The 22,932-nt window shown below is 43.4% G+C and overlaps 1 protein-coding gene across 1 annotated transcript in view; it reads right to left on the bottom strand.

Moving 5' to 3' along the window:
• Nucleotides 1-5,996: 5,996 nt before the first annotated feature.
• Sesn3 (sestrin 3) overlaps nucleotides 5,997-22,932 on the bottom strand; it is a 34,328-nt gene continuing 17,392 nt past the window's right edge. The window contains exons 4-10 of the mRNA XM_042671507.1: nucleotides 22,383-22,565; nucleotides 18,223-18,459; nucleotides 16,457-16,601; nucleotides 13,258-13,418; nucleotides 12,462-12,652; nucleotides 9,002-9,146; nucleotides 5,997-7,015 (exon numbers count right to left, since the gene is read on the bottom strand). Coding sequence (XP_042527441.1) covers nucleotides 6,929-7,015; nucleotides 9,002-9,146; nucleotides 12,462-12,652; nucleotides 13,258-13,418; nucleotides 16,457-16,601; nucleotides 18,223-18,459; nucleotides 22,383-22,565 — 1,149 coding nt within the window. The 3' untranslated portion in view covers nucleotides 5,997-6,928. The remainder of the gene's footprint in view (nucleotides 7,016-9,001; nucleotides 9,147-12,461; nucleotides 12,653-13,257; nucleotides 13,419-16,456; nucleotides 16,602-18,222; nucleotides 18,460-22,382; nucleotides 22,566-22,932) is intronic.

Here is a 22,932-nt window from a genome sequence, read left to right as displayed (position 1 = left end):
CTAGCATTAGCCCAAAGTGACATAAAACAAACAAAAATCCCAAATTACAGTAATAAAGCACAGGACTACACAGGCAAAACATCACAGCTTCTGATTACACTGAAGAGAAAGTACCAAGGAACGCAAAGGAGGTTCTGTATTAATACTGATGAATTAAAGAGCTATCATAGATGTTTCCCAGCATGCTACATATATCACTCGCAACTTAAAAAGATGTCTAACATTGAAAGTCACAAAGTTGGCAATCTGATCTCATGTGCAACTCAGCTACAACATCTCTCTATACATTCATTAATGTAGCTGCCCTGCAAAATCAAGATTGAAGTTTTCAAGTTCAACTCCTATCTCGCAAGTTAGAGGGTACACTGAGTTCTCCCACACCAGGTTTGGAGGGGCCAGTCCCACACAGCCTGACCAGGCCTCCCTGTCCCTTGAGCCTGGGAAGACACCATGGGGTCGGGTCGCTCCCAACATCATCTTATTTTGTGTTAAAGGAGTAAATGTGAGGAAAAAGAGACAGGAAAAACTGTACTTTCTCCTCAGAGAAGACATGAATGCAAGCGAAGTATCTGCCCCAGATATACAATTTCTATAACTTTCCTAGGCAAACAAGGGTACCATTTAACTTGACTTTTATTTTGGAGAACCTGCGAAACTCAGAATGGGGAAAACAGTCTTGATTTCACAAGGAAAAAAAAGTGGGCCATCCAAGTGATACGTTTCCTTCATCCTGCTTCTTGCTTTTTTCTTACCAGACTTGGGAAAGCTGGCTGAAAATCTGTAAAGACTGACTGACTGAAGGAAGATACACGACTGGTTTACTGTGGTGCATAATATATACACTCACCTAGTTGGGGTCTGTGAACAATGTTTATTGTCATGCGAATGATATTTTGACACTCAATGTGGAGATCATTTCTCCTTATTCTTCTTGTAGAAATTATATATTCATTTTAAAGAGATGAATGGTGCAAGAAAATAAGACTGTTCTAGAAAAAATTTACATACCAAAATTATATTCAGTATATTTAGACTTACTCATGCTTGAAGTTGTCTAATGGGGCATTTATTTCTTCTACAGGCTATGTTATCACATGCACTGCATTTCAAAGATTTCCACGAGCATTCAAAAGAACCAAACACTGTCTTCTCTTTTTCCCTGTACGTTTGATGACCAATTCTGTATTTCATGGTGGCAGAGCCTCAGTTCGGCCACCCGACTCGACACATTATGGTCCCAAGGTCTGAGTCTCTGTAACTGTGCCCTTGCTCACTGTTGGCTGGTAAAGGCACGGACTGGCTCCCTCAAGCCAAGACGGAAAACACCAGTGACCACCAGAGACCATCGCGGTCCTTACATTCAAGCAGGGCGTTTGTATATGCTCCACATTAAAAACCCAACAGTTTTACACCTGTGAACAAGAGAAGAATGTTCACACTCTCTGGACAGCACCGAGAGGCCAAAGCCAATGCAGATCCTTGCCTCCCACAAAATACTTCGGCTACTGAAAACGACAGGGAGGAAATGGGGGGCGAGAAGCTTAGTCTAACCAAGAAAGCCTGGTCAAACGCCTCAGAACCCTTTTGTGGTGTTTAACCTACACAGTAAGCCAAATGGGCTTCTGGGGTCAGCTAGCACCTAAACTTGCTTTACCATGATGCCGACTTCTATGAGAAATGGGTCTCACGGCCCAAGCCATTACAACAGTGTCTGGAGCCCCTCAGGCCACGCGTACTCCCAGAGACGCCTGCCCCGCCAACAGGCTGCAGGTCAGTCTGGACTGCTGGGAACTTTAGCTCTACATTCAAGCAACCTGGACGGCCAGTATTCACAGGCTGGTCGAGGTCAGGGCAGCAATTCAATCACTTTAAAATCTTGCTAAATTCTGCATGGTAGAAATAGCTCCATATAAAGACACCTTCCTTGATAGAACGCAAACATCTTTTATGATTTATTTAAAATGTTAGTAATATTACTGAATTCACGAGCAGCTGAATACTCTGAATTGCGAGGCTCTTTGGGGATGAGGTAGAGGAGAGGAAGATATCTTGGCAGCCAGGACAGGGGCAAAGGCAGGATGGGGTGGGCAAGCTGAGACCTGCACTGGTATAATACCCAGCGAGTAGGTGGGGGAACCAGCCAGAATAGAGACAGAGGGTAGAGTGGCTTCCATGGTGGGAGGCAAAGTCATATTCCAATGAATGTGGAAAGAAGTAACCCAGAGATGGGCGGGCGTTTATCAGTGGGTGTCTGGCAGTGTTCAGTCTGGAGCGTGAAAGCCGGTCGGACCAAGCTAGGCTGAGGGACGGGAGGAGGGTGTGCAGAGGCTGAGGCACGGAGGAAGAGGAGGCTGGAGGTGGGCTGGGGTGGGAGCTGCGCAGTCTCAGCACGGTGCCCTACGTGTTCTGCGAGAGCGATTCCTTCCTCACAGGCTCCGCCCTTATGTACAACCTCACACGGCTGTGTTCCCTCTCCGTCTCACCTGAGCAGATACTGCTGAACCAAAGTAGCATGGAGATAAGCTCCCAAAACAGCTAAAATACATACATTCAAGTGACAGTGCTGCTTTGAGGAGAGACTAATTTGACTCTATGTCCCCACAGAGAGACAGTAGGGTGAGGGCCACCTAGCATATAGTCTAAGAGGCCAGAGGTCTTCTGGCTCGCTGCCAAATTGCACTACCAAGACAATGTCGCATACTGTTTACACGGTGTTACTGCGGCTTTCTTTTCACTCCATCTGAGACTATCCTTTTATGTAAGACAAAAAAAATCTAGTAGATAAAAAGAAGAGTGTATCATCTTGCTTTCCAAGGAAATGATTTAGAACTGTCTTTAAAATACCTCATTTCACTCTCGGAGTGGAGATCATTTCCACAACATGCCCTGGAGTGTGTTCTTTTCCCACGAGAGTCTAAAAGACCCTCAAGCAGGTGTGCACCAGCCCTGCAGGTGGCTGGCTATTTCCAGTATAGATCTCGAATCCTTTGCTGGTAGTATTATTTTGCTACGGCATACAAAGCCGAGATTTCACATTAAAACTTCTTTTAAGGTAGAAAAGGAAAATGTTACTCTGGAATAATATTAGTTAAGACTGTAGAAATACTAAAAATCTTTAGGGGACATTATAATGCAAAATAGGGTCCCTGGTTCAAATATCACATGGTCTTTTTAGATACTCCAAGTTGAGTTTCCTGTTTCAAGAACAGCCCTGTGTTGCTCTGCCATTGTTTAGTCTTAAAACCACAGTCAAAGGTCAAGCTCATGCTTCAGATCCCTAGGTTAGCCAACTTTTTACTTAAAGAGAACCCAGATTCTCCCTCAGACCCCCTTGACATGCCCAGTTCAACCAGGTGAGACGGTCCCGCAAGGCCTCCCTCCCCAGGGAGCAGTCTGCCTGAAGAAGCCGGGGCAGGGTGGGAGGGTGGGGGGGACACAGGGTAGGAGGTGGGAGGATGGGGGGGACGGGGGGCAGATCCCAGGGCCCCATCTGGAGGACAGTCAGGTGGGTTAAAGGACAGGTTCACTCTCACATGGGAGAACATTTCCATATTTGCCTCTTATTTTCAGACAGGGTCTCATAAATAGCCAAATGAACTTCTGATCCTCCTCCCCCACCCCCTCCCAGTTCTTAAGATGATCTGGGAAATACAGAAGCTGGTAAACTTTGGATTCCCAAACAGACATTATTCACATGTATGTATTAGTGGATTATGACTCAATAGGCAAGGGATTATTCACACTCAATGTGCGTTTTACACAGCTGCCTGCACAATTAAGTTTGGCACAAAGAGTCTTGGGTAAAGACTATGATTCTATCAGTTGAACCAGATAGCTAGTCTTAAAGTATCATCTTTTAATATAAAAAGCTATGCTATAAATTACTATATAGTAAATTCAATACTCTGAAAAACACCACCCCAGAAAACCGCGTCAGGATTTCAGGTCTGTACTGGATAGAGTTAACAGCAAACTCAAACCACATCAGGATTTCAGGTCTGCACTGGATAAAGTTTACTGCACTCAAGGTAAAACATCGGATGCAGTGTATGCTGAACCTGGCAAATTCAGAACTCAATTTTTCTAGGCTGGTTCACTGAGGTTCATAAATCCATTATGTTGTTTTTATTTACAGTTCCAAGTCAACCTATTTACTGATTATTGATGAGCTAGACCAATGTTGAGCTAAAAAACTTTGCTAGGAGCTGGGAAGGTGGCTCAGTGGTAGAGTGCTTGCCTTGCATGCCTGAGGCCCTGGGTTCGATTCCTCAGCACCACATAAGCAAAAAGAAAAAAAAGCCGGAAGTGGCGCTGTGACTCAAGTGGTAGAGCACTAGCCTTGAGCTGAAGAGCTGAGGGACAGCGCCCAGGCCCAGAGTTCAGGCCCCACGACCGGACCTCCCCCCCCTCCAAAAAAAAAAAAAAAAAAACTTTGCTAGGCAAGAGATCTATTAAAGGCACTGATATTTTCAAAACCAAAACCTTCCTTATACTTGTGGAGGGAAAATAAAAAACAAAAACCAAGTGGCCGTTGTGGTTACTTGCACCTTATTTCCCCTAGAGCTAGGGCTCGTGTGGTGTTAAGAACCTACCCTCCTACTTCACACATGAAATGCACTTTTCACCTCATAATACCTGCATCACAGTAAAGGGCTACTCGTTGAAAAGACTCTAATTTTAAAAAGTAGGAATTGCTGGGTGCTGGTGGCTCACTCCTGTAATCCTAGCTACTCAGGAGGCTGAGTTCTGAGGATTGCGGTTCAAAGCCAGCCCGGGCAGGAAAGTCTGTGAGACTCTTATCTCCAATGAACCACTAGAAAACTGGAAGTGGTACTGTAGCTCAAGCAGTAGAGCGCTCGCCTTGAGCTGAAGAGCTGAGGGACAGTGCCCAGGCCCAGAGTTCAAAACCTACAACCGACCAAAAAAAACAAAAAACAAAACCCCACCTTGTCTTCTAAAATATTAGTACCTTTTTCCTCACATGGAGGGTTCCAAGCAAGAACTACCTATGTTAATAGCTTTGCAGTAATCTTTATTGTTCTACCTGGAACAACGTCTACAGGAAAGGAATCTAATGTTCTGCACCAGAAAGGCATGAGAAGTGAAAAGGGAAAATGATTTAGCAAGTCAGATGAGAAAAGAAAAATTTCTTTTGTAAGAGAAAAGGCAAGCCCAGGTGCCAGTGGCTCACACCTGTAATCCTTGCTTCTCAGGAGGTTGAGATCTGAGGATCATGGTTCAAAGCCAGCCCAAGCAGGAAAGTCTGTGAGACTCTTATCTCCAATAAACCACTCAGAAAACCGAAAGTGGCACTGTAGATCAAGTGGTAGAGTGCTCGCCTTGAGCTGAAGAGCTGAGGGACAGCGCCCAAGCCCAGAGTTCAAGCCCCAGTACTGACAAAAAAAAAAGGGGGGAAAGAGAAAAGGTATGTCCTATATAACAGCTAAGTGCATCTAAAATAAAACCTTTGTGGGAAATTTTAATTATGTTATTTATTATGAAGATTAGACGTTTGTGAAAATTAGCATGCATGTATAAAATTCAAGTTAACCCAAATTAACCAAAACAGTGCTGAAGCAGCACCTTGTGTCCTGCTGTAGCTGGGTGCTTCCTTAGGCACTTCGCTAGTTCATCAGCGCAACACAAATTAAAGCCACAAACACCTAATATTGTGCTTTCTAGAGACAGTCTAATCAAGCAACATAAACCAATGCAAAACGGGACTTTTTGGCCGCTTATTCCTCCCCTATGACTTGATTTGTTAAAAAAAAAGCTGCCAAGAGATTTTTCTGGGGAAAGGCATGCTTTGGCACTATGAAAAGAACGGTGTTTAACCCAAGTAAGGTAAAACTGAAAAGGCCTAGTTAATAAAGAAATCTGATTTCTTTATGGCTCTGTTTAAAAGGGCCCCTCTGAGTAGCCGGGGGGGGGGGGGGGGGGGGGAGGGGGGGGGGCTGGGCCTTCCGTAGATGCACTGCACTGTTTCTGTTGTTCAGTCACATTAATGTGCAGAAACATGACATTTTTAATTTTGAATAAACTATTCAATTATAAGAAAATCATGGAAAATAACTTCTAAAAACCTAATGGGGGGAAAACAGAGGTCTATTAAGCTTCCTTAGCTTACTACAATATAGAAAAAACCATGAGGAAAAATGTGCAAAGAAAATTTTGGTCAGTCTTGTGGGTACAAGTCCCACCACTGTCAATGACAGAGGGCTGCGCACAATTCCACCTTCATTTACACATCTGATATGGAACGCTATCTGAATTTGGCATTTCGGTACCATGCTACAGAATTCATCATGATTAAATTATCACATTAAACTATGGACAATGGCTGTATCACATTTCATGTTATCACCATAGCACTAAAAAAAGAAAACAAATAAACCCCCAGGTCCCAAACAGACACGTAACAAAAACAAAGGAAAGAATAAAGCCAAACAGCGCCTGAGAGGGAGCAGCTTGGTTTGACAGCGCACGCTTTTCTCTACTAGATTTAGGACACAACGTAAAAATCTTAGAATGGCCAGAGAAGGTCTTTCTCTGCTGAATTCCAATGTCTGAAAACAATTGCTTATGTAGATTGTAAGCGCTTTTCCTTTTTAAAAAAGTTTTAAAAATACACACAAATCCCAAAGCACTGACATTAAACATGATCAAACCAAGTTGGTGACTGATGATCAGATCCCAAATCCAACTAAAAGCAATGGAGAATAGTGCTCCTCATTATTTTTGCAATTATAAGTAAAGTTGAGCATCATTGCACATTATAGCCGTAACAAAACAAAACAAAAACAAAACAGTAACAAGCAAAACACAGCTAATTTTGACACTAAGAACTAAATAACTTTCTATGCAGTATCACAAACAACTTCAGGTGTCCTTTAAGTCTTTGCACACAGACAACCTTCCGAGCTGAGCTTCAGGTCAGATGCCAAGTGATGGCACGGAGAGCATAGAGGAGCTCTGCTTGCATCCGCGCTTCCATCAAAAGCAGGTTTACGTGAACCTAGAGAGGAAAACATCACAGAACCCATCAGGACCCACTGAGAAGAGTGGACATGCCTGCAGAGTTTTGTGTTGTTACTTTTTTCTTGTGTGTGTGTGTGTGCGCGCGCGCGCACGTGTGCATGCCATTACTGGGGCTTGAATTTGGCCTCATCTGTGTGTTCAGCTCGGTTGCTCAAGGCTGGAGCTCTACCATCTGAGCCACACTACCAGCTCGCCTTCAGAGTTTTCATATAGATGCTTATTACAGTGTTGGGTTTTTTTAATGTGCACATAGGCAAAATACAAACACAGAGACCTGCCTTTCTTTATGCGTGTACGTGAGGTAACGTTCAAACCTGCATTTGTAACAATAGTGCTGCCAACTGCAGTGATAACCTATGTCGCTAACATTCTAACATCTTGATAGATGGTACATTATTAACCTTTTAGAGTATAAAATTAACCTTTATGAATTATAATCTCCCCACAACTTGTACTTCCGAAAAATGCAGTATTTTAAAAGTTTTTTCTTAACATTTACTTGAGAGGTAAAAAGTGAAAACCTCATGACTAATGCAGTTTCAATTAGTGTCTGCTATTCATTAGCTAGGCATCATTTTCTGACAGCTTTCTTGTAGTTGTAGATAGAACTGTGAAGAATACTTTTTATGGAAATACTTCTTAGCTGACAAATTAAAAATAGATTTTGTAAATTTCCCACAAGGAAACGCTATGGTATTAAGGTATTTCAATGTCTTTCTATCCATTGAGTATGCTGTTGGATTATTCTCCTGACGAGTAATGGCAGTTTCTAGATAAATGTCAGAAAAGGGGGAAATGAACTGCAAACAGAAACAGCCCCCTCTGGGCTCGCTGACCAGGAGGTGGGCATCTGCCTGGAGTGAGAGCCCAGCCTCCTCACCACGGCAAGCAGCTGCCTTGGTAATGGATCAAAAGGAGGTTCTTGGACTTGGTGGAAATACGGCCACGTCTCACACTGTGAAGCTGGTAGAGATCTGTAACTAGGTATTAACTAATGACTCCCATAGAGGTCATTCAAAAGGATATTCCTGGGGCTGGGAAGGTGCCTCTCATGCATGAGGCCATGGGTTCAATTCCTCAGCACCACATACGCAGAAAAAGCCTGAAGTGGCACTGTGCTCAAGTGTTAAAGTGCTAGCCTTGAGCCGAAGAGCTGAGGGACAGCGCCCAGGCCTGGAGTTCAGGCCCCACGACCGCAAGAAAAAAAAAAGTAAAACATAGCTTACAATCAAAAGGATATTCCTTTTCGTAACAAAAATACAACTTTATTCATTTAAATTCAGTCTTCACTAGGGAAATCACCTTTTTCCACACTGATGAGAAGCTGGGTGTGAGATCGGGTGGGTTCCTCCTAGGGGAGCAGCCCGTGGAGGGGCATGGTGAGGGCCAGGCCCTGAGATCAGAGGCCGCCACGGCTGTTCTACTCCTGGGGCTGGCTCTCCCTGGGGGGCGGGGGGGGGAAGGGGGGGGTACCCAAAGGGTTATTCTTATGCAATAATATATTTGGCTCCTGTACTTGACAAGACGTTGTAAAATACTAAATTACTATGAGAAACAGTGTTCTAAAAGATTAGAGGGCTAGCTAGAGTTAAAGACTCTAAATGGCTATGCCTTCTGGGTCAAGATTCAATTATGCCCAACACTACCTCTTAGAAAGTTTGGTTCTTATTAACAGAACGATAGTTTAAAGGAACTATGTAAAGGAGCAGAGTGTACTTTAAAGATACTACTATCTTTCAAAGGCTGGTGCTAAAATTTACTTTATACCCTGTGTTGGACAAACACATAACTGAAATTTAGTTATTACTAGACTTGACTTTAAAAGCATTAAGAAACAGTACTTTAATGATATTTCAGTCTCAATCCATCGGTTTATTAGTACTGCCACACGTCACTCTTTATAACCATGGTACTGCTGTACTGAACTCCTGTCTGTGGTATAGTGCTCAGTCTTTTTTTTTACCTTCTCTGAGTGCTTGAATTGCTGCCAATAGCTATCATACATGCGCTTTGTAGTTCTCTCAGGATAGCAGGCTACTGTCTTAATGTAAACCTTAAGGCTTCGTTCCAGTAACTGGTTAACTTCTCCATAATCATAGTCATCATACCTGCAGGCAAAAGGACAAAGAATTATCATAAAAACAGTAATTTCTAAGTGGCATCAACAGACATTTATTCTGTAGGCACTACATACCAAAAGCTCATTAATTAACAAGTAACTATTGAGTGCCTGTTACGTGCCTTGTTCCCTTTAGGTTCACCAGTGAACAGAAGACAGACATTAACCTCTTGTCTCATGGTGTTTAAATTCTACTGGAGTATAAAGAGAAAAACTAAAAGAAAAATATGTAATATGGAGATGCTGCTGCAGAGAAACTGGATCTGTGGTGTAGGAGCAGAGGCGCTGCAATTTCAGACAGGTTGTGCCGGGGCCTCTCTGAGACACAAATACCAGCGGTGGTGACGGGGCTGAGTGGAGGTGCCGGGCCTTCGTTCCTGCCGGGGGCTTCTGGGAGGAGAGAGGGGCTTGGGGTCTAATATGCAGCTCAGCAGTCAGGTAAGAAGGTAGCTGTAGTGTGATCATGGGCTGGTCTGTGAAGAGAGGAAAAAGCCTGAGATTTTGCATGAGTTTGGGAATGACAGGGAGAGAAAAAATGGTAATAGCAATCAGATAATCTACGGAAAAAACGAGGTAACAGCAAGATGAAAAAGAAGAATGAAAGGCTCTTCCTTAGAGATAGAAGAAATAATAGCATATTTCAACAGTGATCGCAGGGCCGATGAAGAAAGCAAGCGGAGTCCCCCGCCCCTTCCCCCCAGATGAGAGGGCGGGGGTGTGACGCAGGTGCACAGCACACTTCCACCTGTGGGAGTGGAGGATGGGGACGCAGGCTCAGACCCAGACAAGGAGGCACTGTGGAACTGGGGGCCTAGGGTTCTCTGTATTTTCAACTCCAAGGTATTGTGTAATTAAATAAGTATCTTTACTTCACATAAGCTTTGTTTAGTAGCATTCAACAATGAAATAATTATTAAAATATATTAACTACCAAGAACGAAGAGACAAACGGTACATGGTCTCCCTGATAAGTGGATGCTAAATCCAAAAGGTTAGGTGAAACGACAAAACTAACAGGACTTAAGAAACAAAGAACTCCCGCTCATCTGGTCGAACCACTACTAAATATCCCCATGCTGCTGATCACAAATATGGTATATAACATGTGAACACTGTTATATATTACAGACTGTGGTAGACAATTTGCTCCAGGGAAGTTAGAATGAACTTGTGATTTTGAAATTATGTAATCATTTAATCACAATCAAAAAAAAAAAAAAGAACCTCGGGGAAGGGAGGGAGGGAGGGGATGGTAGGGGGAAAACAATGGAGGGGGTAACAATGTTCAAGATGAAGTGTACTCATAACCTCACTCATGTAACTGTAACCCTCTGTATAGTAGCTTTACAATAAAAAAAATAAATAAAAAAAAAGAAAAAAAATATATATTAACTATTGCCTTGCATAACAAATATTTATTGGACCTCAATTATTAAATTCTACTACCATTTGTTTTTCTGAAGCGTTTTTCTTTGGTAATTTATTCTCCAGGATAATCAATGGGCAAACAGTATAATTATTATGTGCCATGATACTATCACAGTTGAGCATCTCTTATTTGAAATGCCTGGTACCAGACGTGTTTCGGACTACAGTTTTTAGAGAACCTGTATCTTTAATTTAAAAACCTGAAGTCCAAAATGTTCCAAATCTAAAACTCTTAAAGTCAGAGCAAAGTTTAGGACTTCAGACCATTCTGGATATCAGATTTCAGATTAGGGCTGATCAACGTTTAGTGACCCTTACATACAATGCTGTATTACTAACTGATTTGTCAGGAAATGTTCGGATCCGTTAGTTAAAATTACACAAAAAGAAACCTTTGCTTAAGAAGTTGAATTTTATTTTTTTTATTTTTTTTTTGGTCGTGGGGCTTGAACTCTGGCCTGACCGCTGTTCCTGCGCGCTTCAGCTCAAGGCTAGCGCTACCACGAGCTACAGCGCTAGTGGTTTATTGGAGATAAGAGTTTCACGGACTTTCCTGCCCAGGCTGGCTTTGAACTGCGATCCTCAGATCTCAGCCTCCTGAATAGCTAGGATGTCAGGTGTGAGCCACCGGCGCCTGGCGAATTTTATTATTTTTTATATTTCTTGCTAGTGCTGGACTTGAACTCAGGGCCTGGTAGTGTCCCTGAGCTTCCTTTGCTCCAGGCTAGCATGGAGCTACCACAGTTAAGCCACAGCTCCACTTCTTGCTTTGTTTGCAGTTTATGGAGTTACGACTTTCTTATGGACTTTCCTGCCTCAGCCGGCTTCAAACTGTGATCCTCAGATCTCAGCCTCCCGAATACTAGGATTATAGGCATGAGCCACTGGTGCCCAGTAACAAGTTGGACTTAAAGTTCATAAAGACTTTCTCCTATCAGACATGATATAGTGTGTGGTCATGTAGAATGTACTTACAACTGTAACTCTGCCTCCACCAAAAGGCTTTACAAAGACACTTTCCAAAGAAAAGAGCATTCTCAATGAGACTACCGAGTCTCATTTGCTTACTGTCCTCCTAAATGCAGGGGCCATGAATTTATACTGACTGAAAAGTGTCATTTCAGCATCTGTTATTTGTGGGCCTGTGTCAGCACAGTGAGCAGAGTCTCTCCTGGCTCTGCTTATGCTTTGATTATGACTCTTTCAAAAATGCAAATAAGCCAAACTAACCAGAATTCATTGGTGATGAAACCGGATGCAAAGCATTTTCCTTTTATAGCCGGCCCATTCTGCCAGGAAGGGCTTTCACGTTTGCCTTGGCTCTGTTCTATCCCAGTAATTACTGCCTCCCCCAATCTCTTCCTTAATACACTCTTACTTGTGTTTCTGTACGTGCTTCACTGTTAAGATTCACAACACTTTCAATGAAGAAAATACTTCTCTACAAAATGCAAGTGTATATGTGACTATATGTCCATATACACATGTGTGCCTAAGTGTGTACACACACACACATAAGGGCTTTGTGCCAGTCCTGGGGTTGAGTTCAAGACTTCACACTTGCTTGGCTTACTTGTTTAGCTGGAGCTCTACCACGAGTCAGGGCACTAGCTTGATTTTTGCTGTTTATTTTGGAGATGGAGAACTTTGTTTTGCTTGGGCTGGCTTCAAAGTATGATCCATGAATCTGACTCTTGAGTAGCTAGGGTTACAGGTGTGAGCTACTGGTGTTGGCTTAGAATGGATTTTTTAAAGTCAAACGTCCACAGGTAGCATTTCCTCCCCAGAACGACTCACTCCTGAGTGGGTGATAGCTACGACGATCATCAGGGTGGTCATCTACGCAGTGCACACAGCTGCCTGCCACGGAACACACCTGATTCCAAATATGCAGTGCACGTAGTTGAACAAGGCCCTGCGGAGCGTGGTGGTGTCGACGGCCCCGCAGGAGGCCAGGGTGCTGCAGGTGAGGCTGTAGACCGTGCGGAACTTCTCGTCCAGCAGCTGCCCGATGTCGGAGTAGAGCCTGTTCACCAGGGAGAACCCGTGGTTCTCCCAGGTGTAGTCCTGGAGGAGAAAGTCTCCCATTACCAAAGGCTATTCTCCGTTGGAGCCCTGCGTGCTTTGGCGGGGTGTTCTAGGCTTACAGCTCGGTTTGCGGGGCTGCAGCGTGGGCGTCTCCCCGGGAGCCCCATCCCACCCTCCCAGGTCTGGAATGGGCCTGGGTGACGATATAGTCACAGGGACAGGGACTCAGCGCCACAGGCAGAGGACTGAGCTCACACGTGAGCACTCTCGAGAGCCGAGTGTGCAGCCACGCCGTCAGGTAAAAGGCCGTGCCTGACCTTCTGCCCGCGCCAGTGGTACAGGATCTTGTCACACATCACTCTCCACTCTCCAAACAAGGTGTTGACATTGCGCACAGCTACCATGTAAAACCGCAAATAACGAAATGAAGCCAGAGCTTCCTCTTCCCTTCGTGGGCAGGGGTGATGCGGACCTAAGTATCCACCTACTGGGGCCTATCAAGCTACACCAGGATGAAGACTGCTAAAGAGGACTATGCGCAGATGCTATTAAAACGCCCTAACAGCCCCCCGTGCTTACATTTCAGCGTTTGATGGGAGAGCCTAACGGCTCCTCCTGCGTCTCTCAGCGAGGGCATCACCTACCTGCGCCCGGAATGTTGGCAAATGCTCCTTTCCTCGCCTGGCAAAATCTTCGTACCCAAAGCCAGGGTCTTCCACATACCGAGAAACATCGGCTGTGACGGTCATGTCCTCTCCACAATCGAAGGGAAAGAATGGCGGCCGGTCTTCAGGATCAGATGCAGCTAAGGTAAACACAGAGGACAGGGCTGTAAGACTGAACTCAGCTGTCCCCTTCCCCACGGACCTCTGAGGCGACTGTATTAATGATGTGAGCTCATACACAATATTTACTTGTAACATTTTGAGCATAATTTTATTCTGGGATGCTGAGGATTAACACTTAATTTTCAGGCAAAAAGTGAATAAACTGAAATATCTAAACAACAGCGCCAAGGAGTAAAACACTAATTTTACCAATTAAAAAACTCAAGCGACACAGTATTGAGCACTCTGGAGATGGAGTGGGGCGTGGAGCACGGCTCAGGAATGGGGGTGAAGGCAACTGGGAGCGTCTTATCAGCCTGGCAGGGCCCATGATGTCTCATCCGGATGTGTTTGCGTGAAAGTCAGCTCAACACAGTTGGCTTTTAGCTCGCAAAGACATGGGAAGGGAGGCTGGGCAGAAGGCCAGGGAGGAAGCTGGGGGGGGGGGGGGGCCCTGGGAGGAGGCCCGGCGGGAGGCCCTGCCATTTGCTCACCTGGGCAGTAGTTAAACAGGAGGATTCTGTGATGCTGTGCGTGTGACCACTCACAGAGCTCAAACCTAAGGTGTGAGCACTTTGACAGAGTTTAAACTTTTCAGAATTACTATCTGGAGGACTGATGAGAACCTGTGAGAGCTGTTATCAACACCACATTTAACAGCCACAAGGAAGTTACAATCAAATAATCCCCAGCACCTGAACCTGACTAATCTACCCTCAAGATGGTAACTTCTTTTTAAAAAGGATCACTATTCCATTGGTCCTGAGGTCTGTTCTTGTGCCAGTACCAAGCTGTTTTGATTACTATGGCTTTGTAGTAGAGCTTGAAATTTGGTGTTGATATTCCTCCAGCACTGTTCTTTCTGTTAAGGATCGTTTTTGCTATTCGGGTTTTACTGCTCCATAAGAATTTTTGGATTGCCTCTTCTATTTCCTTGAAGAATGAGGCTGGAATATTGATAGGTATCCCACTGAATTTGTAGATAGCCTTGGGAAGTATTGCCATTTTCACAATGTGAAAATGTGCTCCAATCCAGGAGCACGGGAAGTTTTTCCCACTTTCTAAGTTCTGTTTTGATTTCCTTTTTCAGATTTTTAAAGTTTTCATAGAGGTCCTTCACTTCTTTGGTTTTTTTGTTTTTGTTTTTTTGTCGGATGTGGGTCTTGAACTCTGGGCTTAGGCACTGTCCCTCAGCTCTTCAGCTCAAGGCGAGCACTCTAACTCTTGAGGTACAGCTCCACTTCTGGTTGCCTCTGGTTTATTGGAGATAAGGAGTCTCAGGGTCTTTCCTGCCAGGGCTGGCTTTGAACCTCGATCCTCAGATCTCAGCCTCCTGAGTAGTTAGGATTACAGGCGTGAGCCACCAGCGCCTGGCTCCTAGGTATTTTATTTTGCCCCATTTGTTAGGAAATGAAAAAACTTGGAAAAAAATATATTAAGTGAAGTAAGCCAGGCCCAAAGAAACGTAGGTCCCATGGTTTCCCTTATTTGCAATAACTAGTATATATCTGAGTCAAGCAGAAATGGTCAGATAAGTTGATGTTAGGGAAATGAACCCCAAGATAAGGACTCAAATGGTTTTTCTTTCTTGCTATTGTTTCTAACATATTTATAAGGTATTTCTTTGTTGCTCTGTATGTCCCTCCCCCACAGTATAACCCCTGTTTTCACTGTATTTGACGTTGGTATAATTTGTGGAGGGGAAGGGAAAAAACAAATTGTTTAAATAGTGACCCATTAAAGGTGGACCCATTGCAACAATGAGATGTATAAGATGCTATGTCGAAAAACAAACTTTACGACTTTGGTGGGGAGGGGGAGATGGGAAGGAGGAGGCAACAATGCTTGATGAGGAATGTACTCATTACCTTGCCCGTGTAATTGTAACCCCTCTGTATGGTATTTTCACAAAAAATTTTTTAAAAAAGGATCACTATGGAGATGAATGATTTGAAAGGCTTAACCTTTGTCTTGAGTTTAAGCTATTTTAGTGAGACTTCTTATGTGGTGTTCAATATCAGACTCTCAGAGTATTAGAAAAAGCCTATTTTTAAGATAGGGGCAAAGGATGTAGCTTTTAATACACAATAAATTAATCTGAATTCAATCTAAGAAAGTGCCCTAATATATATTTCATAAAAATCGTAAAGAAATGCAAACATAAGGATAAGTGTTACAATTAATTTAGAAAAAAATTATGTAAGAATAACCCTCCATATGCCAACCTTCCAAAATATCAAGGACTGATCTCGTGAAAAGGGATTTTACTTATCTCTTTTAAATCACAAAATTAGAACAGATATTCCCATCTAACTTGATAAAAATGAGTCTATTTCAAATAACATCCAGCCTAGAAATCTGTCTCAAACAGACCTGAAATGAAGTGGACCTTGTAAAACCTACCATGAGGGACAGGGCGGGTCTACACGGGTGTCCAGCCAGGTACCCGGCTGACACTTCCTGTCCAGCCCAGCAGGGCAGCGGGGTGCTGCCACCCACGGAAAACCCGGCCCTGCCTGGGGGTGACAACAGTCACAGGCATGCGCATGTGGAGGACCTGACCAAGTGCCGTGTGGCTGGCTTACGGTATTACTGAACTCTCTCCACTGTGACTTGTATCATGCGCACCGTTACACTTATGGAGTGTGCTTCTCACAGGTGTCCTGTGAAGTGTGCCTGTCTCTCTGGCAGCTGCTCTGCACACCCCATGTGTCGCCCTTTTGTGCATCGGAAGCCCACCGAGGGGCTGATGGATTTGTGTATAATCAACAGCGCTCACACACAGTTTTTTCTTCAGCACACAGCCCTGGCTGTTCAGGGCACGTCCAAGGACACTCCTGCCTAAGGCAGAGAGCAGCATCGAGGGCAAGGGAGAGGAGTGAGGAAAGGAGGGACCGCAGCTGAAACATTTCCACAAAGCCGTGTGGGTCTGCTGAAGGATGCAGTGTTGGTAGTCTTCAAACAGCAACAGAGTGAAAAATAAAAGCACCTGGGTGAGGAAATGAATGAAAAGTACCTCCAGACACCACAAAAAGACTTTCTTTCTTCTTCTCAAAACGAGTGGTCATTTCTTCCTGAGAAGCCTCCTCATCTCCCCTCTCTTCTCGCAGACTTTCCATCCTTTCCATTAAGGCTTCTAGCTCACTTAGACAATCGACAATCTGGAACCAAACGCAAGAATGCTGGTGTCTAATAATTACCAGGAAAGCTCGCTCCATTCTCGATGCCACAACATGCAGTGGCATGGGCACAGTTGTTAAGGTTGTGTGGAACACACTGACCCACTATTATACAATTATAATTAGGAGGGATATTTCTAAAGATGTATCTATGACAGACAACTATCCAGACAGAACACAGACGAGCGGCTGCTGCCAGGGACTGGGCTGGGGGAGAGGCGGGGTGGGCCTGTGGTGTGCCGACCCTGTCCAAATGTACTGGGGGGGTCAGACTAAGAACTGCTGGGCTGTGTGCTTTAACCGGCTGACAGGTGAATTAAAGCTAGACTTCTGATCACTGTGTTAGTGCACACAAAATAAGAGGTCTCATGATGACACTTTCAGACGTGTGTATGTTTGATCATATTTAACTCCAAGTTCCCTTTTCCCTACTCACCCACAGATCCCCTCTCAATTCCCAAACAGGGACGCTTGCACTTTCATTCAATTAAAAACAATTCTGAATTTCACATGTGAGAGAAAACGTATTATCTTTCTAAATCTGGCCTTTTTTTCTTGATAATTTTTTAAAAAGTTCCTAAGTGAATTTTTTTACTACCTCCAAAGATACACAACAGATTCGAATTTTACAAGCATGATGCTTATGCTTGCTTTATTTGTAAAGTCAAAGAAGTTGTAAGTATATATATATATATATATGTATATATATATATATATATATGTTTATACATGTATCTACAATCCTATTTGGTGTATTTTAAACTATACTGAAAAAAGGCAATTTCAAATTTTCTGTTTTTACTTTCTGCTCTCATAAGATACATTTTCTAACGTATCTGTGGCATATGTGAAAAGAATCCAGGGTTCATTATGATTGACTATGCACTAATGATGGTTGAAGACTGACTAACACTAGATTTTTACTCTGTATGATGAAATTTTCAGATACACAGTAAAAAAAAAAACCTGAAAAATACTTATTTTCATGATTTGTTCCAGTATCTTATAGGCAAAGTGTTAAGAATCTAAGTTTAAAATGTTATAATCCCTAGACTGTAACATTTACTTTACATGATTTGTAGCAACATGATCTGCTTTTTAAAGGCCTGAGGGACTAGTTCAATTTTTAAATGAATTTTTAACTTTATCTTTAAGAAGTTATACAGAGGCATCACTTCCACATGTCTGGTTAGTTGCCAGTCCCGCCCTTGCCCATGCGACCCCCCCTCCTCCCAACTCCACCATCCCCTCAAGTTACCCAGCTCCATTTTCACAACTAGTTAAACTTTTTTTTTTTTTTTTTGGTAGGTCGTGGGGCTTCAACTCTGGGCCTGGGCGCTGTCCCTCAGCTCTTCACCCCAAGGCCCTACTGCTTGAGCCACAGCACCACTTCTGGCTTTTTCTGCTTTTGTGATGCTGAGGAATCGAACCCAGGGCCTCATGCATGCAAAGCAAGCACTCTACCACTGAGTCACCTTCCCGGCCCATAGTTAAACCTTTGTAACAGGAAAAACTGTACAAGGTTATTTCAAGTGAATAAAGTCACGAAACATTAAAAAGCTTAAAGCAAAATTGGTAAAGAAAAGTAGCTAAGGAAACGAACCCCAAAATTGCTGCCGGTATGAGATGTATTTTCGATGTTGTTGTCATTAGCCAGATCGCAGGCACAGAAACTGTTCACGGAGGCTAGCCTGAGCTGGTTGGAGACGTCCGGGTCTCCCTCTGGGTTGATGCCACTGCCAAAAACAAAGCTTGTCAGTGCATGGCAATGGGTCAGGAGGACCACAGCATGCACGAGCTCAGGCAGCGACCAACTGTTTTCTCCAGTTCTGACAAGCTTCTGAAAAGACAACCAGAATCTGAGTGAACAGGGGAACCACAGAACTCTGCGAAACAGTCTTAAAAAACAGAGGCCATCTAATTTTATGACTGTGGTAATACAACTCTTTACAAAATGTTTCACTTACTGAAGATATGGCTTTGGTTAAACAATGTTACAGTGAAGTTATCAAAGCTTACAGGGTGACTTCTAAATGCTCTAGAATACAATGGATCTTCTGCCCCCCAAAGCCCTTTTATAGGTTATGCTATTAAGACGGGTCAAGAAACATTAAAACTAGAAGGGAATTTAAAGCTATTCTAGCAAAATCACTTTCCCTGTGCTATTGGCTGAACGATGAAAACCTTCATCTGTGTGGCTCCAAGGTGATTGCTATCAGTCCATAGGGAGTTCTCCTATTAACTCACGTGTTCCCTCCCGTCCTCTTCCTCCCCCTATCCTTTCCTTCCCTTCCTTCTCTCCTCTCTCCCTTCCTTCCTTCCTTTTCCCCTCCCTCCTCTCCACTCCTCTCTCTCCTTCCCTCTCTCTAATGTGTGCAGGGGCTTTGTCTCTCAGGGTCATTTGCTCACTTCTCTGCCAAAACAAAACGAACTTTATTTTGCTTGACAACATATTGTTAACAACATATTCACCCGTGCAAACACTCATATATTACAAATAGCTTAGGGAAAAGAAAGAAAATAATCAATTGTTTTTTGGGGGTCTGGTCATGGGGCCTGAACTCTGGGCCTGGGCGCTGTCCCTCAGCTCTTCAGCTCAAGGCTAGTGCTCTACCACTTGAGCCACAGCGCCACTTCGGGCTTTTTTCTTTTTGCTTATGTGGTGCTGAGGAATCAAACCCAGGGCCTCAGGCATGCAAGGCAAGCGCTCTACCTCTGAGCCACCTTCCCAGCCCAAATAATCAATTTTTTAACTGCTAATAAAACCTTTAATCATTATTATATAGCTAGATCATTTATATTTACTTTTCTGTCTTTCAGACTTGGCCTTCTGACATGTTACTATCTCATAAAGCTATTTTATTTATTTATTTATTTATTATTTTTTTGGGTCCGGTCGTGGGGCCTGAACTCTGGGCCTCACTGTCCCTCAGCTCTTCAGCTCAAGGCTAGCGCTCTACCACTTAAGCCACAGCACCACTTCCGGCTTTTTTCTTTTTGCTTATGTGGTGCTGGGGAATCAACCCCAGGGCCTCATGCATGCAAGGCAAGCACTCTACCACTGAGCTACCTTCCCAGCCCATCATAAAGCTATTTTAGTCTATTAATGTTTTGAGAACAGGCTAAATATCATCCATCAATATTTAACTTTATACTTAACTCCTTCTCCATTCCTGTGCTTCTAAAGTGGTTAAACAGCTCCCTATTTTTTTTTTTTGTTGTTGTTTGGAAGAATAAATTGCTTTTTTATGTTATAGTTTTGTTTATATTTTGACCATATTTCCTAGTAGGATTTTTAAATACTTTTATAATTTTTATATTACTGTTGAGGAATTTTTTAGAAGAATTGTTTAGAATTTACAGCCAGTCTTTTTTAGCTTGTTCTTTAAACCTTGGACATAGTCAACGCTCATTTATATGTCATCTCATGGTCATTTCAGTTTTTTAAAGTCGGTGTATGATGGCTTCTTTTCCAATACACTGCCAAATGACCAACTTGCTGATTTCTTCTTCTGCCCTGAAATGGGATTATTTTTATCTCCACAGCCAGCCCTCATCACTCCTAGTGCCTGCAAACTTGACTTGTCTTAATTCTATCCGCGGTCTTCTCTCCTTGTGTGTAGTGTCTGAAGACCTAGACAATTTGTTTCTTCTACTTGAACTTTGTTCATCTGCAAATCACTACCTGATTTTATTTCTGACCACTTGTTACCTCAAACCATGCATTTCCTCCAGTAATTAGGTAAAACCTGCTGCCTCTTACAACCTCTTGTGGAGGCTCCATTCCCACATCCTGATCACAGAATATTTACGAGTCTTTTCTTCTCATGATCTCTGGGCTGGGAACACAGTTCAAGAGGTAGAATGCTTACCTACCACGCTGCAAGTCCAGTGCCACAAAGATGAATCAGCCAACCTCCTATCCCTCTGGGCAGCACTGCCTAGCAAGGGCATTCCAACCTCCCATCCCTCAGGGCTTCCTAGCAAGGGCATTCCAACCTCCCATCCCTCAGGGCTTCCTAGCAAGGGCATTCCAACCTCCCATCCCTCAGGGCTTCCTAGCAAGGGCATTCCAACCTCCTATCCCTCAGGGCTTCCTAGCAAGGGCATTCCAACCTCCCATCCCTCAGGGCTTCCTAGCTAGGGCATTCCAACCTCCTATCCCTCAGGGCAGTGCTTCCTAGCAAGGGCATTTCAGTCCCAGCATGGTAAACTGTATTGTGTATTACAAAGTGTGTTTACTTTATAACTTGGCACAAAAACTTCTAGTGAGTTCTACACCACAGTGATGGCCACGCTCTTTTGCTCAGACATATTACCAACAGTAATAACCAGGACTCCTATTTTAGTCTGTATAATGTAGCATATTAATTTATATATAATAGATTCAGTTCAAATGCGTTTGATATAGAATACATTAATGTATTAAAATACACACCCATTTTCTAGTGTTTTGAGGAACCAGCTTGTATACTCCCTACACCTCTAGAGACCACAGTTTTCTGAGGATAGATTCTGCATTCACTGCCTTATGTACAATATAACCACATAGTATGTCTTTCCATTTTCTATCCCCCAACCTTAAGGGGAATACCAGGAAGCTGTTCTTACTGTGACATAACATTCTCTTTGTTTCCTATGAAATGCTTTCATCTTCCTCCTTAGTCTTCAAGGCCAGCTCCAATGTGACTTCTTGGCAGCCACAGAGCCGTTCTCTGTGCAGTGCTCACTCACACACTATGGCCGTTCGGGGACTGACTGTCGCGGCCTGTGTTGCTCCCACCCACTCCAGCAAACCCAAGGGCCAGGCCTTGGTCTGACCATCCCACCAAAGTGTCTGGCATGATGCCACGCAGACTGGACATAAAACAGTCCTTGAACCAACCATTATCCAATCAGAACTCAAACCTTAGGAAAGGATGATGCTTCAAAAATTTCCAGAAAACCTAAGCATACACAGATTGGCTTGGTTAAATTACTGGGCAAAGCACCAAAGAAGAGGGTCAAAAAACCCCTAAGCAAATGCAAAACAAAAGACAAGAATACTTCTGTTTGGTTAGAAGGGTTTAAATAAGGCTTACACAGATAATAATGTAGACAACAGCTCCTGGGTATTGGATGGCTGCATCTGCTACGCACAGTCAGTGCACTCTGTAATGACCTCGCCCACACTCCAGTTCTCACGTGAACACAAGGGCTCACCCTCGGCCCAAGTCCCGTCCTCATCCAGGCTTTTAAGATTTCACAAGCCAGCTAGAGAATCTCTTTTTATTTAATAAGCACCTTTTATGAATCTTAAAGTTATAGAATATTAGAACTTCGAAGAGTTTAGAACTCATTTCATCTGGACCCTCTCCACAGCGGGAGGGAGACAGGGCCTGCAGAAGTTAATGTACTAGGGGATGGACACACACGGACACACACACACACACACACACACACACACACACACACACACGTGCGGCCCTGAGCGGAGGACCAGGCACCTGCCTGCTGGTGGCTCTCCTGTCCTACCTGCTGCCTTGTCAAGGCTCCTTACCAAACTCTAGTCTCAGCAAAATGAACGACCCTTAAGGAAGTTATGTATTCATCTGTAGTCAAACCCATAACTTTTCAAATTTATCTTTTGTACATCCATTAATACAACATTTTTATTTTTCAAGATTCTAAAATGCAAGAGTTTAAATTAAGTCTTTAAAGAAAACATTTAACTAAAAACTGGCTCTGAAGCACTCTTGTTCATTTCAAAGAAACACTCAGTACCTGGATGTGCTCTTTTGTGATCAGCCAGGGGCGGTGTGCTAGCAGCTTATTTATTTCATTAAGGTTTTTCAGCCTTTGTGGCACATATTCCAAACCATTCAACCATTCAGCAATACCTCCAGTCTTTAAAAATTCATCCACATGCATGTTTATTAAGTAAGAACACTGATGTCTAGCTGCAGCCTAGGGTATAAAGAAAAGAATTCATTGATAAAACAAATGCATCAGTTTCATTCTATTTGTAAATAATTTAGATGGAGTTATTAACATGTGTGTGTGTGTGCACGTGTATTTGTGCACGTGTGTGTGTGTGTGTGTGTGTGTGTGTGTGCTTGTGCTGGTCCTGGGGTTTAAACTCATTGCCTGAGCACTGTCCCTGAGCTTTTTTGCTCTAGACTAGCACTCTACCAACTTGAGTCACAGCTCCACTTCGACTTTTTGGAAGTTAATTGGAGATAAGAGTTTCACAGACTTTCCTGCTCTAGCTGGCTTTGAACTATGATCTTTAGATCTTAGCAGCTCAGATGATAGGCACGTAATGTCCAGGGTC

This window comes from Dipodomys spectabilis, unplaced genomic scaffold (genome assembly GCF_019054845.1).
Source record: "Dipodomys spectabilis isolate Male_0828 unplaced genomic scaffold, ASM1905484v1 ptg000635l, whole genome shotgun sequence".
In the NCBI taxonomy this organism is placed as follows: Eukaryota; Metazoa; Chordata; class Mammalia; order Rodentia; family Heteromyidae; genus Dipodomys; species Dipodomys spectabilis.
The sequence above is the reverse complement of the archived record's forward strand: the minus strand, read 5'-3'. Positions and strand labels throughout refer to the sequence as shown.